Raw genomic sequence first — 15,553 nt, forward strand, 5'->3', positions numbered from 1 at the left:
CTTTAAATTTGTGTTGGAGAGGCGGGGATGCAAAATATGTCTCCTTCACATTCATTTGATCCACTTCAAAATTCAGTTGTTAATTTGGCGGTACAAAGCCCCAAAGTACATCAGTTCATCACTGCATGCAGCTGACATCTTTGGATGGAAAAAGCCGCTTGATGGCCAAGAGGCAGACACGTCCTGCAGCGCCGACAGTGACAGCCACTGACATAATGATGTATGCAGCAGCCACTTTGACAGGCAGCACGCTGAGATGCTGATCGCTTTTGTCAAGCTGAGATGGCAAAATGCACCAGCGACCCATAAATATTGAACCTGCCTCGTAGGGGGTGGGGCAGTGACCTGCGTGGGATGATTGGGGCCTCTCCAGTGTTTGCATGTGCGTGTGTATAAGCCATCGGGTTAGTATTCATTCACAAGTCTGGAGTCAAGTATTGAAGACATTTTCATTGTATATTTATATCGGGAGGATATTTTGCCTTTTGTGAAAAAATTTAGATGAATCCGACCTTGTATGAATTACATGGTTTTCATTACTGTTTTTATTTTTAAAAGAAATTAGTTCCTAGGCTGGTCAAAATATTTTTGAACTTTTAACTTATGGAATTTGTTGTTTCACAATAATAAGTACATTAGGGTTTTGTGAACTGAACGGTTCAACTGCTCTGTCAAATAGTGGAAAGTTCATAATATGCATACAATACATTTAATTTATCCAGCGGATCTGACATAAAATGTTGCCTTCTTAGGCAAGAGGTTTGATTGTTTTAGTTTCACCTTTCATTCAAAGCTTTGTTCTTCCAAACCATCTCATTGTGTTACCATATTAAGAACTTTGACCTTGTTCTCATTCTGATAACATACAGTAATAAAGTCATTGTAATATTGTACATCCCGTCTTTATTGCTGAGTTCTGTGAAGACAGTGTCGTCCCTAAAATGAAATTAATACAATAATTCAATCCGATAGCTTTGGATGTCAAAGACATCAAATTTTTGGGTCAAAGTCTATAAATAAAATCAATTTGGAGACCGTCCTAAGGGTATTACAGTCAAGGCCTTGGAAAATATGCTGAAAGGTCATAGAGAGGTAAAGGAGTAGTTTTCCTCTTGAATGGTCTGATCAAAGTACAAACGCGCACCACAAATCTCTTCAGGATTTCAATGCATTCACTTTGCTCAAAGGATTTGACTCATTTGATAAAGATTCGATTTTTATTATTATTATTATTATTATTATTATTAATAATAATAGTTATAATAATAATAATAATTTGTCTCTGTGTGCCCTGCGATTGGCTAGCAACCAGTTCAGGGTGTACCCCGCCGACTGCCCGAAGCCAGCTGGGACAGGCTCCAGTGCCCCCCGCGACCCTTGTGAGGACAAGCGGTTAAGAAAATGGATGGATGGATGTTTAATAATAATACTAATAATAAATTATATTATTAAATATAATAACATTATCAATAAATTATATTATTAAATATAATAAATATAATAATGCCATTAGACAAAGTACTTGAAGTTTGATTGACAATTAACATGAATTGTAATTTTAGGCCAGCAGATGCTTCCCTATTGTATTATAAAAAATAAATAAATAAATAAATAAATAAATATAAATATAAATATAAATATAAATATAAATATAAATAAAATAAAATAAAATAAAATAAAATAAAATAAAATAAAATAAAATAAAATAAAATAAAAAAAGAAAGAAAGAAAGAAAGAAAGAAAGAAAGAAAGAAATCTGCCTTTCCTGGTAACTTAATTTGTCTTCTAAAGCAGGGTACACAATTACTGATTATTAGGCCAAAGTTGAAAAAGACCCGACTCACAGTTAACGTTAAGGTCTTGTATTTGATGCACTAATTTATTTTTCCAACATCATGTATGAGCTTTCCCATTGCAAAAATTGGTAATGACATTTTAAATTCATATGCGTGTTTGCCACGTCATTGTGCCTTTACGGGTCATTTGCTCCGGCCATCTAACATACATTACTTCTCATATTATACTACAGCCAGCACGTACTGGTTACAAGTCAGGAGTTTTTGGAACATTCAACACACTTGCTTTAGAACCATTTTGCACATGCAGTAGGTTACATGCAGAAGGTCTATTTTTCAGATTTTGTCTGAATCACTCAGTGGTAAATAAAATTGGCAACTAACTGCATCAGCATCAGGATAAAGACATGAGATGCTCAGAAGATCAGAGAAGATGCCTAAGCCAGACTTCACTTTTTCCATTTCATCAGTTACACAATAGAGTGTGACAAAGTAAGTTTGAATACAGTGCACACTTTTAATTCTTAAAAGAACAGCAACGTGAAAAAAATCAACTTTTTGGCGCTTTTAACCACGTTAAAATGCAAAAACGTAACCAAAGTGGTGTTTTTCTCCATTCACCCCTATTATGAGAAATTCTAGGTCATTCTGCTCTCCAAGCACCAGCCCCTCCCAACCTGAGAAAATGAGCTGTTGGAATTTTTTGACGTCATTAGGTGCCGCCCCACCCCCACACCGCCTCTGCGCACTAAACGTGCGCCCACTTTCTCTGAGACCTCCAGGGGCTAGTAGCAAAAGTAGCCTTTATCAGTAAACATTCTGTCCAAATGAAATTCAAACAATCAATTATCCTTCACATTTGAAATGCCAAAGTTCAATGGAAATTGGCTGTCTTAAAATCCCAGGAGGGTTCTGGCCTCCTCCACTACGATTTCTTGCGGCAAGAAGCCATTTTGTTTTTTTTCCATCCAATTTCCACATATCAAGAAGACGCGGTTGTACTACAACGGCTAGCCACAGCACTCTTGGCAGCAGCCGGCTCGGACGAGAGGGGAGAGGGCGGCGTTTTACTGAACCGGGCGTTTTACTTCCGCATTTGTAAAATAGCCAGCAAAATAGCCAGCAAAATACCTAATATTTTATTTAAAAAATAACATCGCCATGGTGTCAAAGGTAAGATTTAATCATTATATGCCTATAGTTAATTATGGAAGGGCTTAAAATGTTATGATTCACTCCCATTGTTCACCCTTGAGTTTAACTGTTACTCATCATGAGACATTTTGACATTTTATTTAGAGGACAATAATAACTTGGATTCATATCACGCCGATCAATTATGCTTAACAGTATTCCATAGGGTAATTAGGATATACAGTATTATTTATGTACTACACACAGGGAGTGCACTGCTAGTGTTGTGATACATGCTACTAGTATTCGTGCAGATGACGCGACTTTGATTTCCTGCCATGGTTTGTCCCAGGCCTGGGTTAAAAAAGAAAAGAAAAAAAAAGCCATCCAGTATAAAAATTGTGCCAAACTAATGTTGTAATTGACTTGCGGCGTTGAGGACTGATGAGACAAGCTGAAAGTTGCAATAGCTAACAGAGGAATTTTTTTTTTTAATTGTGCACTTTTAATACATGTGTCCCAAAATTATTTTTTGCGATTTTCTTATGCAACGGAAAAAAGTAAAAGTCATACTGTATATCTGATGAGAGATGTGTGCCAGAAAATTAGAAAATACTCTATCCAAGTTTTCATGAATTAAACATGACTTTGTAATTGACTGTACATTATAAAACAGCAGGAGACGTGGAGGCTGAGGAAGACTAAGAGCTGCAGAAAGACTCCAGAGACTAATGAGCTCACTGTGGGGCGTTCTTCCTCATGTGACTGCTGTAATTGGGTCAGTCAATAGACCTGTGCGCTACTGCTGCTCTCTGACGGGCAGACCTGCTCTGCTGATGGCGTCAGTTGTCGGAGTTTTGAGAAGTTTTTACTATACTCTGTAAAAACGACTTCATGTACAAGCTATTTCTTGGTTCTTTACAATAAATAATATGTTGTATGTGTCTCAACATGGTGTTTTGATGAACTGTTTGTGGAATATGAGTTAAGCAGCAAAATCCACCCGTGTTTATCCATATCAGGGGGCAGCCATTTTGCCACTTGCTGTCGACTGAAGATGACATCACGGGTGCTCAGGGCTGAGGCAACGACCGATCACAGCTCACCTGTTTTCTGAAGCTGAGCTGTGATTGGTTGCTACCTAAGATAGGAAAGAACAGGTTGTAGCGAGTAGTGCTGAGGGAGTGATGTGGGAATGGTAATGCGGTCCCCCAGTAAAGAAATTGAGGGCAGATGAGAGTCACAGAAGATCACAAAAAGGTGATGCATGCACACACGCACACACCACAAACAGTCTGTCCTCTGTGGAGGGGTAAAATCAAATTATTGGAAAAAAGCAGGCAGAAGAGTGTGTTAATTCTTCCACTATATAAAACTGGCAAAAAGAAATAATGAAAAATACACGGGCGGTCACACACAAGCGCGAAAGATCAGGAGAGAAGGTATACTTTGCGTACCCTGCCTTTCCGCAAGACACCAACAATTTTTTTTTCACAATGTCAAGAACTAGCAAAACTTGCTCATTGCATTTAAAAGGAACGAGAGGAGCCGCTTGGATTAACAGCTAATGAAGGCAACTTTATTAATATAGCACATTCCATACACAGGGCAACTCAATGTGCTTCACACAACCAAAAACACAACATCTTAAAGCATTAACAAACAGATCAACTGAATACATTTGCAGAGCAAAAAACAAACAAAAATAGCTTATTAAGATGTTACTTTGTTTTGAAAGTCTTAAAATGATACTCTGGTAAATAAGCACCTCTCACCCAAACAAACTATTGATTACAATTTCCAAACCGGGATTGCATCCAGACTAGCTTCTGTGTGAAGATGGGTAAAGAAGCTAATCAACAAAAATGTTTTATCTCGACTAACCAGATCAAGCCATATCTTTATTTAGCTAATTGTAAACACTCATACTGATTTACAGACTGTTAGTTCTGAACAACTAATTGGCTTTACTGTCTTAACATGCACCCAAATGATTGCCTTTTTTTTCTCATCTGGTATGCCAATGGTGAATATATTGAAGAAATCATCACCAAAAACGTCAAATTCTACTAAACAAAGTACACACATACCATTTTTTTTTACATTGTGATTTTTAAATGAGTGACCTCACAAAGGACAACAATCAGCAAACGTGTGCATATTGTTCTTTTCTGTGTGCGTGTTGTACTGGATGACCAACACAACTCACTACTGTACACATATAAATATCTCCACATTGCAAAAACGTGTTTTTTTTTAAAAATTGAAGGAAAAAAAAGTCCTCCAATCGTTCGGCCACCGATCACAACCAGACAATTTTCATGGAAAAGTACGTGACCGGCAGCGTTGCTCAAAGTCTTTCATTGCCAAACGATCAACCTTAGCTTGTACTTTGAAGAAACCAGCCTGTGTGCATTATAGTGTCCCAACTCCACACTTCCCTTCTGTTTCGGCACGTAGCAGCTACAAACTCAAACAAATATGTCTGCCGTGTGGAACTTTATGCAGTATTTTGTGTATTTGACTTTTTGTACTAGTCTCTTGAGAGATTAGTTCAGTCTGTTGAAGATTACCGAAAGCTGTTTTTTTTTTTTTTTTTTTTACTTATGTTTTTAACTGAATAGTTGCTGCATTGTGCCAGCAACGGTTTTATATTTATTCTCTTGAAAAAGTAAAATTTTGTGTGTTTAAATGAATGTGTAATTGATTAAATAAAGACTATAATACTTGATTTAAGCAAAATGATCTGCCAGTAGCACAGGAACCCTTAACTTGACAAAATAATGACATTATAGTATTTCTTATTTCTAAGTTTTCACCCGGAAAGTCACGTTGTTGAGCCTTGGGTCCCGCGTCCCAGCGGATTTTGCCAACCCAATTGTTTTGTCTTGTTATTACACATGTTCTGTCCCGTTTCCCCCCCACCCCATGTGTATGTTAATCACACAGTTGTCATAGCAATTCATCCATCCATTTTCTTAACCGCTTGTCCTCACAAGGGTCGCGGGGGACGCTGAGCCTATCCCAGCTGGCTTCGGGCACTAGGCGGGGTACACCCTGTACTGGTTGCCAGCCAATCGCAGAGCACACAGAGACGAACAGCCACCCACACTCACACTCACAATCACACCTATAGACAATTTGGAGTGTTCAAATTAACCTGCCATGCATGTCTTTGGAATGAGGGAGGAAACCGGAGTACCCACGCAAGCACGGGGAGAACATGCAAACTCCACCCAGGAAGGCCAAACTCCGGACTCGATCTCACGTCCTCTGCACTGGGAGGCGGACGTGCTAACCAGTCATCCACCGTGCCGCCCCGTCATAGCAATTCATATGATAAATACATTAAAAGGGAATTTAACCCTCCTATTTACTTTGCGTTCTCATGCTCATCCACATCTAATCGGTAGAAGGCGTGTTTTCGTCATACCAGAACTAGCTCTTCCTGAGAATCATGGGAAATATTGAGATTTTCTGGTGGCATGTTTCCAATGTGGGACCAGTGCGGAATAAATTACACAGCCAGCTTCCAATAGCTGCCGAGACAATAATGGTTTTGGATCATGGTGAGTGCATTGCTTGTTTAGTGCTGTTGAATTGTCAACCAAGATAGCATTAAGCATTAGCTACAATAATGAAAAGAAGAATTCAGAACGCCTCAAATGCACAGAGTTCAATGAGAAGCTTTCTCTTTTTAAATTATGCATATGCTTACTTCAATTCTTGAAGTATATTTAACAATTCTGATTGTGAGTCACATCAGAAAGAGCAGAGTTCACAGGCAGTGAATGAAAGCTAAATTAGCATGTGTTCATGGGCTTGCACATGGCATGACAGCATCAGTGTACTTTCTTTCCGTCATTGACAGTCACCCCCGGTACTCCTGCTTCTTCCATGTTGCTCCTTAGTCAAAGGGTAGGCTGCTGAGTTCTGCGTTTTTCAATGGGAATGCCAGTAGGCCTTTGATTCATTTTTTAATAGATCCCTGAAGCACAAGCATCATCCTTTGCCTTTTTATGCGTCCCCTCTCCTTTGCCTCCCCTCATTGAAAAAGTCAATAGATCTACCACACCTTTCCCCTCCCTTGTTACTGCATCTAAAGCGCGACAAATGCAATATGGTAGCAATTGCTTTGCTGTATGTGATGCTTCATTTTTGTTTGTCTTGCTCCTGTGCAGAGCTCGCTGCCCCTGCAGGAGTCGTTCTATGCTAATGACAAGAGCGCAGTCAAGTATTGGCAGGAGTCGTCGGGATGCAGCAATGGCTTCATTTGTGGAAATGCTGGCCCGCGCTCATGTTCCTCCATCTCCTCTGAGACCGTCAGAGACGGTAGGAGGAGGAGGAGGAAGGCAGCCAGTTCATCTCGTCCCGCTCTCGTCCTACTTCTCTTTTCATCGCCCTCCCCCACTCCCCCCTTATCCTCGCGCTTTTCCCTCTCAGTCTTACGCCCACACCAGTCGTGCGCCGTCTCCTGCTGCAAAGCTCCATGCTGTTGGGCTTGCATGTAAAGCACTGCACAGTAAAAAGACAACTTATAGGATGTGTACTGTACGCACGTGACTGCGGTCCACTGCGCGCGGCATGAGCGGCCGTCTTGTCTTGTCTGTGACTGATAAGAAAAGTAGTGCTCGCTAATATTGTACTTTACAAAAACATGTATAGTAATAACAGAATGAAAATAATTTAAATAGCAGAGATGGAAAATCCATTTTCTTAACCGCTTATACCTCACAAGGGTCGTGGGGGTGCTGGAGCCTATCCCAGCTGGCTTCGGGCAGTAGGCGGGGAAATCCAGGTCCAGAAAGTAAAAACCCTGCCATAGTTTGGCTTTAGCTACCGGTGCTTGTACTCAACCGGCAGGTAAACGAGGTCATTACGACAAGCATCTGTGGCTAAAGCCAAACTCTGGCAGGGTTTTTACTTTCTTGACCTGGTTGTATCATCTCTGCGTTGCTGTCATTTTTGGTGTTTTTGACCTGTCCACTGGGGGGCAGTATAACACACAGTCACGCAAACACAAACGAAGAGTTTCACAACTACTGCAAGTGACTCAGTAAGCTGTTATATTAGTCATCCAATCTCTGCAAAGGGTGAAAAAAATAAATAAATTATATATATATATATATATATACTTTAAGGCAAAGTAATGTGGGTACTTTAAAGAAATAACATGTCATTCTATTTGTTTCATGTTTTTTATGTGTTTTTTTTCCAGTTAACTCAAACTGAGTGTGGCAAAACACCTAAAAGCCTCCGTTTTGAAGAGTAGTTCACTCTTTGACAAACAGCTGCTAGCTGTGGATTTGAGCTTATTGTTACAATGAAAGAAGAAATGAAGAAGAATTAACTAACAATAGTGCTTGTATTTGTCCATGTACTCAAAAAAAGGGTGCGTACAACCGGTTATCAATCATATTGTTTTAAATCCATCCATCCAAGCAGCTATTTTCATAACCACTAATCATTTTTCAAGTTAATTTACGTTTTTGGCGAGAGTTACTGCCACTGCCACTAATAAATAAACTTTTAAATTAAATTATATGGCACTGATTTCTTTTTGAAAATATATTAAACATATGACCGGGATGAAGAGCTATCCGTCAACGAGCTGCTTCTGATCACCACTACCACCATTTGCAAATGTTCAGGAAGCACAGGTCAAAGAAAAGTTAAGAAAGAATAGATCAGGTTGAAAAACGACGACAACATTATTTCTCTATTTCTCTCTAATTCAGCTTCAATTCAAGTCAGTAATGAATTTAAAGCTTGACCATAGTTGCCTTCATGTTTATCTCAGTGCTGCCCTGTAACTGTTGTGGTTGGCGCGCACGCACGCACACACACACGCGCACGCACGCGCACTCACGCACGCACACACACTCACACACACAAGGGAGGAGTCAGTGAGTGAATGGCTGCATAATTAAAGCGACAGGAGAATTCATCAGACAGTCCCTGAACACTGGCTGTGACAGCGGACCTCTGCAGGCTGCACAGTGGCTCTGGCCTATCATAGAGTATTTGAAGGACAGGGACCAGCAGCCTCTGAGCCAGTCGAGGGAAAAATCAATATGTCTCTGGCAACCACCATCATTATAGACGGAGCTGCTTCGATAGAGAAGTCAGACAGCATAATAACTGAGTTCTGTGCTATAGAGATGCATTGACAATACGATGTGAAACATTTATCTCACCCTTATGCAAACCAACCATCGTTAATGTGATATGCTTTATTTGAGCTTCCTTACACAAGTATGAATGCTGAAAAAAACATGGAAACATTGTAACATTTATAGATCAACTACTACTGCTATTTCATAAATACTCTCTGTTTAAAACTCCCACCTTTTGAAGCCCAGTTGTTATTTGATTATACATAGATCAGTTTAGAGACCACATGTCCATCTAAAGCGGGCGCACGCCTCATTTGGTGTCAAGCAATAAAAAGAAACTGCCCGATAACATAATTTCTTTGCAACACACTGCATACTTTCTATTGTTAGAGATTAACATCAGAGGTGGGCACTTCCTTCTTCCTTGCCCCTGAAAACCTGCTTCACACGTTGCTCAGTCAGTTTTCTAGGCTTCGCATCATAAAGCACTTGCCGAAAATGTGGGCATCCATCAACGGCGGGCTGATTGACATACACTTATAGACTTAAATTTAAACTTAAATAGATTCGACTAAGACAATATTTCGTTGCAAATCCTTTGCTGGCATGAACTGCATCAGCTGCATCAAAGCTTGTGACCTGATGACATCATCACACTTTCTTCTCGTAATTCTTGCCCAGGTTTTCGCTACAGCCTCTTTCATTTATTTGTTTTATGATGTGACTCTCTACAGTCTCCATCTAAGCAGATAAACTACATGCTCTATAGGGGTTAAGTCTGGAGATGGACTTGGTCAGTGCATTTTTTTGTTTTTGTTTTAATGTGTTCTATGGGCCCTCATCTGGTTGCATTAAGAATGAGCAGCAATTACGTTTGGTTTCAAATTGCTTTAAATTGGCAGGCAAAATGTTTCTGTAGACTTCTGTGTTTATTTTGACACGCACGTGTTCAATAAACATTATAGAGTATGCCTTTTTTTAAGTGTAAAATAGTCATATGAAAAGTTATAAATAATAATAGTCAATTAAATTTTAGCATTAAAATACAGTTTGGTTTTAAGAATGTAAATTAATAATGACAGAAACAAATGATTTTGCTGTTAATTTAGGGCAGCCATAGCATAACCCCAAAGAGTGGGGCGGGTCGAATACATTTGGAGAAACCGAGCAATATTTGAAAAAAAAGTTGATATATAAACCATCCCCAGGACTGCTATCTGAGAAAATATTTACATATTAAGCCAACACGCAGCAACATTAGCTTTCATTTGAATCCTGTCCCCGGGGAGATGATAAGGAAGCATTTATGATACTTATCCTCAAGACCATTTTAAGTGGATTCTGGAAACTAAGTTTGTGACATTTAAGTTCAAAGATGAGTGGATAATGCCTCTTTGTTCAAGTTACAAGATATACATAGCATAGCAACATAATCAATTTGCGCTTTGAATGATACAGCTCGACAACTGACAGCTTTTAACACATACATCACAACATAGCGGATGACTTACTCTGGCCCTCTAACTGGCCATAAACAACCGTCAACTGACAGCCATGTTTCCTCACTGAGACACTGCTCACATGTTTTAAACTGTCATGTTGCATCTCTGTAATGTTTTGTTTTGCCTTTCAATGTCAGTTTCCCTGTGCTGCTCTTAATTGCCCCTAGGTGGCGCAGGGAGGAGTTAAGCAGCGACATGCACGCCTGTTTGCAATTGTAATTAACGACCTGTCTTCAGGTGATAATAGCCACGTTTCCACCGCAGGACTTCGGGTATGGGGAGGGGGTTAGGGACTTTAACAGGAATCATCCTCTCAGCCGATCCGCTTGTGGCTGTGTCTCCACTGCGGAGTACCACCCATTTCGCGACGTCACGAATTTCGATCGACACGTAAACGCCGTGCCGTGACGTCACTCAAGCACCGCGCGATGAAAATCACAATGAGGAAAGAGAATATCTTTAGTTCTTGTAAATAGGCAAAGGATTATCAAGAGAATGGTTTTGGTGGAAGAGACTTGAGCTGAGAATGCATCATCATCACGCATGAAAGAAAGATAATTTTTCATACAAAATCATTTTTAGCCAATCAGTGTCATGAAATGGTACGCGTAGGAGAGGGTGGACCCAAAGACAAGGAGGCACATCAGGGAGACAGGAATTGTGAACAAAAGGAGAAACTTTATTGGAACTTTACTGGTAGCCATGACCGGACTGAGCGAGGGGAGTCTGGTAGCCATGATGAACTTGGGAAGCTTGGCTGGACGTGGAGAACTTAGCAGGAACGTAGAGAACTTAACTGTGATGAGGACAACTAGACTAAGACATAGACAACTAGACTGAGACGAGGATTAGCTTGATGCGACGAGAACGAGACTCCCACACAGGACTTCGACAATGACACATAACTTCAACATACACAATGATCCCAAATCGATTGGACAAACACAACAGACTAAATACACCAACACTAATGAGACACACCTGGGGAACACAATAAGGAGAGGGCACCGATTGGTCAAACACACTGGGAAGGGAACAGACACACAGGTGGACGTAATCAGACATAACGAGACAGGGGAAACACAAGACAAACACCAATCACAGAAAGACACAACAAACACATCAAAATAAACGAAACCCTAACCCATACCAAACCAAAACGTGACAATCAGCACGAAAGCCCGATCGGGAGTTTATCGGGCTGGCGGAGTACCTACACTCGAGTAGGACTTCCGCTCGTGCCCGTAAGTTCCTGTAAATGTGGCCCGGTTGGGAAAGCTCCTGCAGTGGGGACGCGCACATACGGGGCTGGCCCCGTAAATTTACCCCGAAGTTCCTGTGGTGGAAATACGGCTAATAGCACAACAGAATGGTGCTGTCAGACAAAGAGGCATTAAAACGTTATTAATTCAGTCAAGCAGCAAATATAGTTCTAAAATAGTAGGATGTACTGTAGTACAAAATCAGACATCAAGGATATGTGCAGCGGCATTTCCAACATCTCCAAAAGCTGCATTAGAGGTTGAAATGGGATGTATGCCATTAGGTATTCGTAGGGAATAAATGTCAATTAGTTATTGGGCCAGTATACAAGGACCAACTCAGGATCACACAATTACAAAAGTTTTGGAACCCCGTTGAAGGGAAAGAAGACAATGAGAAGGTTAGGAGTTAGGGCGGTCTATTGCCAGTCCGACTGTTCCAGTCTCACTAATTCCATCATGGACACTTTCAGACACATAGGTGGCCTTAACATTGCTGAAGAGGGGAGCGGAAAATAGACAGGTAAAATGGATAATTATATGAACAATTAAAATAATTAATTTATACTGATGAATCTAAAGATAAACAAATTAGTGTGGGAGTAGCAGTGTCTAGACCAGAATTCATAATTAAAATGGATAGGCTAAATGGATTAATGGTGAGGTTGTAGTGTTTACAGGGGGGATGACAGCATTACTATTTGACACTGGCAGTATAATGGGTCTTACACTTTTATGCTCAGATTCTATTTCAACATTAAAAAACATACAATTGAGTCAATCAGAAAGCAGACCAGATATAATACTGGAAATTCAACATACAATGCAAATGATGTGGTTGATTTATTTTTTATTTTTTGCTTTGGGTCCCAGTTCACCTTGGTATAATTGGAAATTAGAGGGTAGATAGTAGGGGTGTGCCCAAAAAAATTGATTCTCATAAGAATCGCAATTCTCATTTAGTACGACTCATAATCGATTTTAAATGTCCCAAAATCGATTTTATTTAAATTATTTTATACTGGCTTGCCTTTGTTTGTGTGTTCCTTTATTGGAGCGCTGTTCATGTTGTACTTGATTTGGCCACTTAGGGGCAGTTTGGTTCCACACGGTTTGATACACTGTTAAGTTGTAGCCACATTAGAGAGTAGAAGGAAAAAGTCACAATCAAGTTGTTCCAATAAAAGTTATTTTTTTGCAGCGTGGAGCCGTTCTTTTGAGGGATAAAAGTGCTGCGAGTAGTTCGCTAATTAGCATTAGCGAGTCAGACTGGAGTAGATCATTACGATTCCTTGCACATCTATAAATTGAAGCAAAAATCATTGTCAATCAAATCATTTTGAATCAAAAATCGTTCCCAATCGAAAATCGATTCTGAATCGAATCGCAGACCCAAAATCGGAATCGAATCGAATTGTGAGGCATTCAAAGATTCACACCCCTAGTAGATAGGATAGTGAAAAAGTCAGCATTGCATTCAGACATCGATTTTAATGTTGGTATCAGAACAGAAATAAAAGGGATTATTAAAAAGAAATTTATGGAGGGATGGCAAAAGCAGTGGGATAATGAAAGAATAGGAAGATGGTTTTACAGATCCTAGAAGAGAAGAAGACAAACAAGTAGAAGAAGACAAAGAAGAAGAAGACGAAGAACACGAAGACGAAGAACACGAAGACGAAGGAGAAGAAGATTTTTGATTTTGATTCTGCTCTTATTCACATTCTTTTCATAATACACAGCTCGGCAAGAGCAATTAAGAAGATTTGATTTGATTTTGAAAAAATACATTTATTTGCCGCTCTTATTTACATTATTTTCCTAAACACACAGGTCGGCAAAGAACAATTCAATAAATAGACAAAAAAATAAAATGCTTTCACAGCAGAACATCACTAAAACACAGCACGTCTTCATTCACATCGCACAGTGCCCCGTTAACAGTCCACATGTCACAAAAACTCTCCAGATCTCCTGCTCGCTTGTAAAAACTAAAATCAATAAAAAGTATGGACTTTATCAACTTTTCACACAGAACCGTGGGATCAACTTCTGCCCCATCGTCAACTTTCCTTTTTCGGGACAACCACACACCCATCTTGGCCTGGCTCAAAGAAGAAGAAGAAGAAGAAGAAGAAGGACCGTTATTAAATGCAGGATGGGCCGTAATATATTTGAAAAATATGTGGACCCACACACACAAACTTCCGTGTCCATCAAAGACCTGGAACGGCGTTCGTTATGTGAACAATTAGCAATGTAGTGTTGTTTGAGTCATTTTTGTGTCATTCTCTGTGTGGCCATGCGTAGGCGACGGCGTGCGGTATCAGTGTTTGAGAGAGCGAGTCAGTAAGTAGGCTTAGTGAGTGGTAAGTGGTAAGTGGAGCGGCTCGAAAGAGAGTTGGACACGTGTTGGTTCACCCACTCGCCGGCCCTCTGATGCCTTTTAACAGACTCTTGATGAGCAAATGACTAAAAGTTATGGACGGGAAGATCATTCCACTCATCCACCCACACTGTGAGACTGAGGCTGAGTCAAAGGCGTTGGAATCAAATGTTCTACACACTGTAAAAAGATGCAGTCACACCCACGCCACTAGAGCTAAATTGTCACCTTAATTGTGAGTTGGTGTGTCTAGAAATTCAGTGTCAAGTTGTGTATGAAAACCAAGTGTGTGGGCTCAAATTTGATGACTTTTTAAAAGGGAAGTCAAGCATAAACATTTCTTGACAGTAAATATTACATGCAACCTCACTAGTCTAAACATGACATTCTGTTTAATATGACATTTGTGGAATATGAGTTACACAGCTGTTTTTATCAGGGGCGGACAAAATTTTCCACTTGCTGTCGATTGAAGATGACATCACAATTGCTCAGGGCTCAGTCAACAACCAATCACAGCTCACCTGTTTTCTGAAGCTGAGCTGTGATTGGTTGTTACCCGAGACCTGAGCAACTGTGATGTCATTTTCACTTTACAGCAAGTGGCAAAATGGCCGCCTTCTGATATTGATAAAAACGGCTAGATTTTGCTTCTCAACTCATATTCTATTAACGCAATATTAACCACAATACTGTATTTAGTTCAAATGATTAATAGAGTATATAAAAAAAAAAGGAAATTCATTTGACAATTGAGTAATTGTTGAGTAATCAAATAATCGCTGCACCGCTACACCAAATCGAGCCGAATCGTAATCCTACTGAATCGAACCGAACCGAATCATTCCATTTTAAAATGGAACAGTCCTTGTATCGGATCGCACCCCACATATCGAGATGCGTATCGAATTGTCTTGATTGGAGAGATTTACATCCCTAGTATTTAGACTAGTGGGGCTCCATAGATCATATTATTGTCAATCATTTTTTGGGGGCGTGACTTCATCTTTAACTGTGTTCTCCATGTTGAACTACTCCTAAATGTTCTGCTAAAAAAAAAGTGGACTGAAAAAGCATTTGATCAATTTGGACTCATTGTTCTCTAATGAGTTATTAGAAGCTGTCTCTTTTATTAGTATGTTTTTGTAATGAGTCGTTAAGAATTATATTAAACTTTTTGCAAGTTCCCACCCCCCAGCCTGTATGAAATTTTCTGGCTACACTTTTTCCACATATCTACCATGACGATATAAAAGGGAAAGCATTCTTGCAGGAATCATAAAAACAGCCAAATAATAATGGATAATATATTTTGCTATCATTTAAATGCACCAAGGAGGTTACAGCACCAAAATAT

General features: G+C 39.8%; 1 protein-coding gene across 1 annotated transcript in view; it reads right to left on the reverse strand.

The window, feature by feature from the left end:
• Positions 1-7,253: 7,253 nt before the first annotated feature.
• LOC144062167 (uncharacterized) overlaps positions 7,254-15,553 on the reverse strand; it is a 57,954-nt gene continuing 49,654 nt past the window's right edge. The window contains exon 3 of the mRNA XM_077583225.1: positions 7,254-7,445. Coding sequence (XP_077439351.1) covers positions 7,254-7,445 — 192 coding nt within the window. The remainder of the gene's footprint in view (positions 7,446-15,553) is intronic.

Source organism: Vanacampus margaritifer, chromosome 1 (genome assembly GCF_051991255.1).
Source record: "Vanacampus margaritifer isolate UIUO_Vmar chromosome 1, RoL_Vmar_1.0, whole genome shotgun sequence".
NCBI lineage: Eukaryota > Metazoa > Chordata > Actinopteri > Syngnathiformes > Syngnathidae > Vanacampus > Vanacampus margaritifer.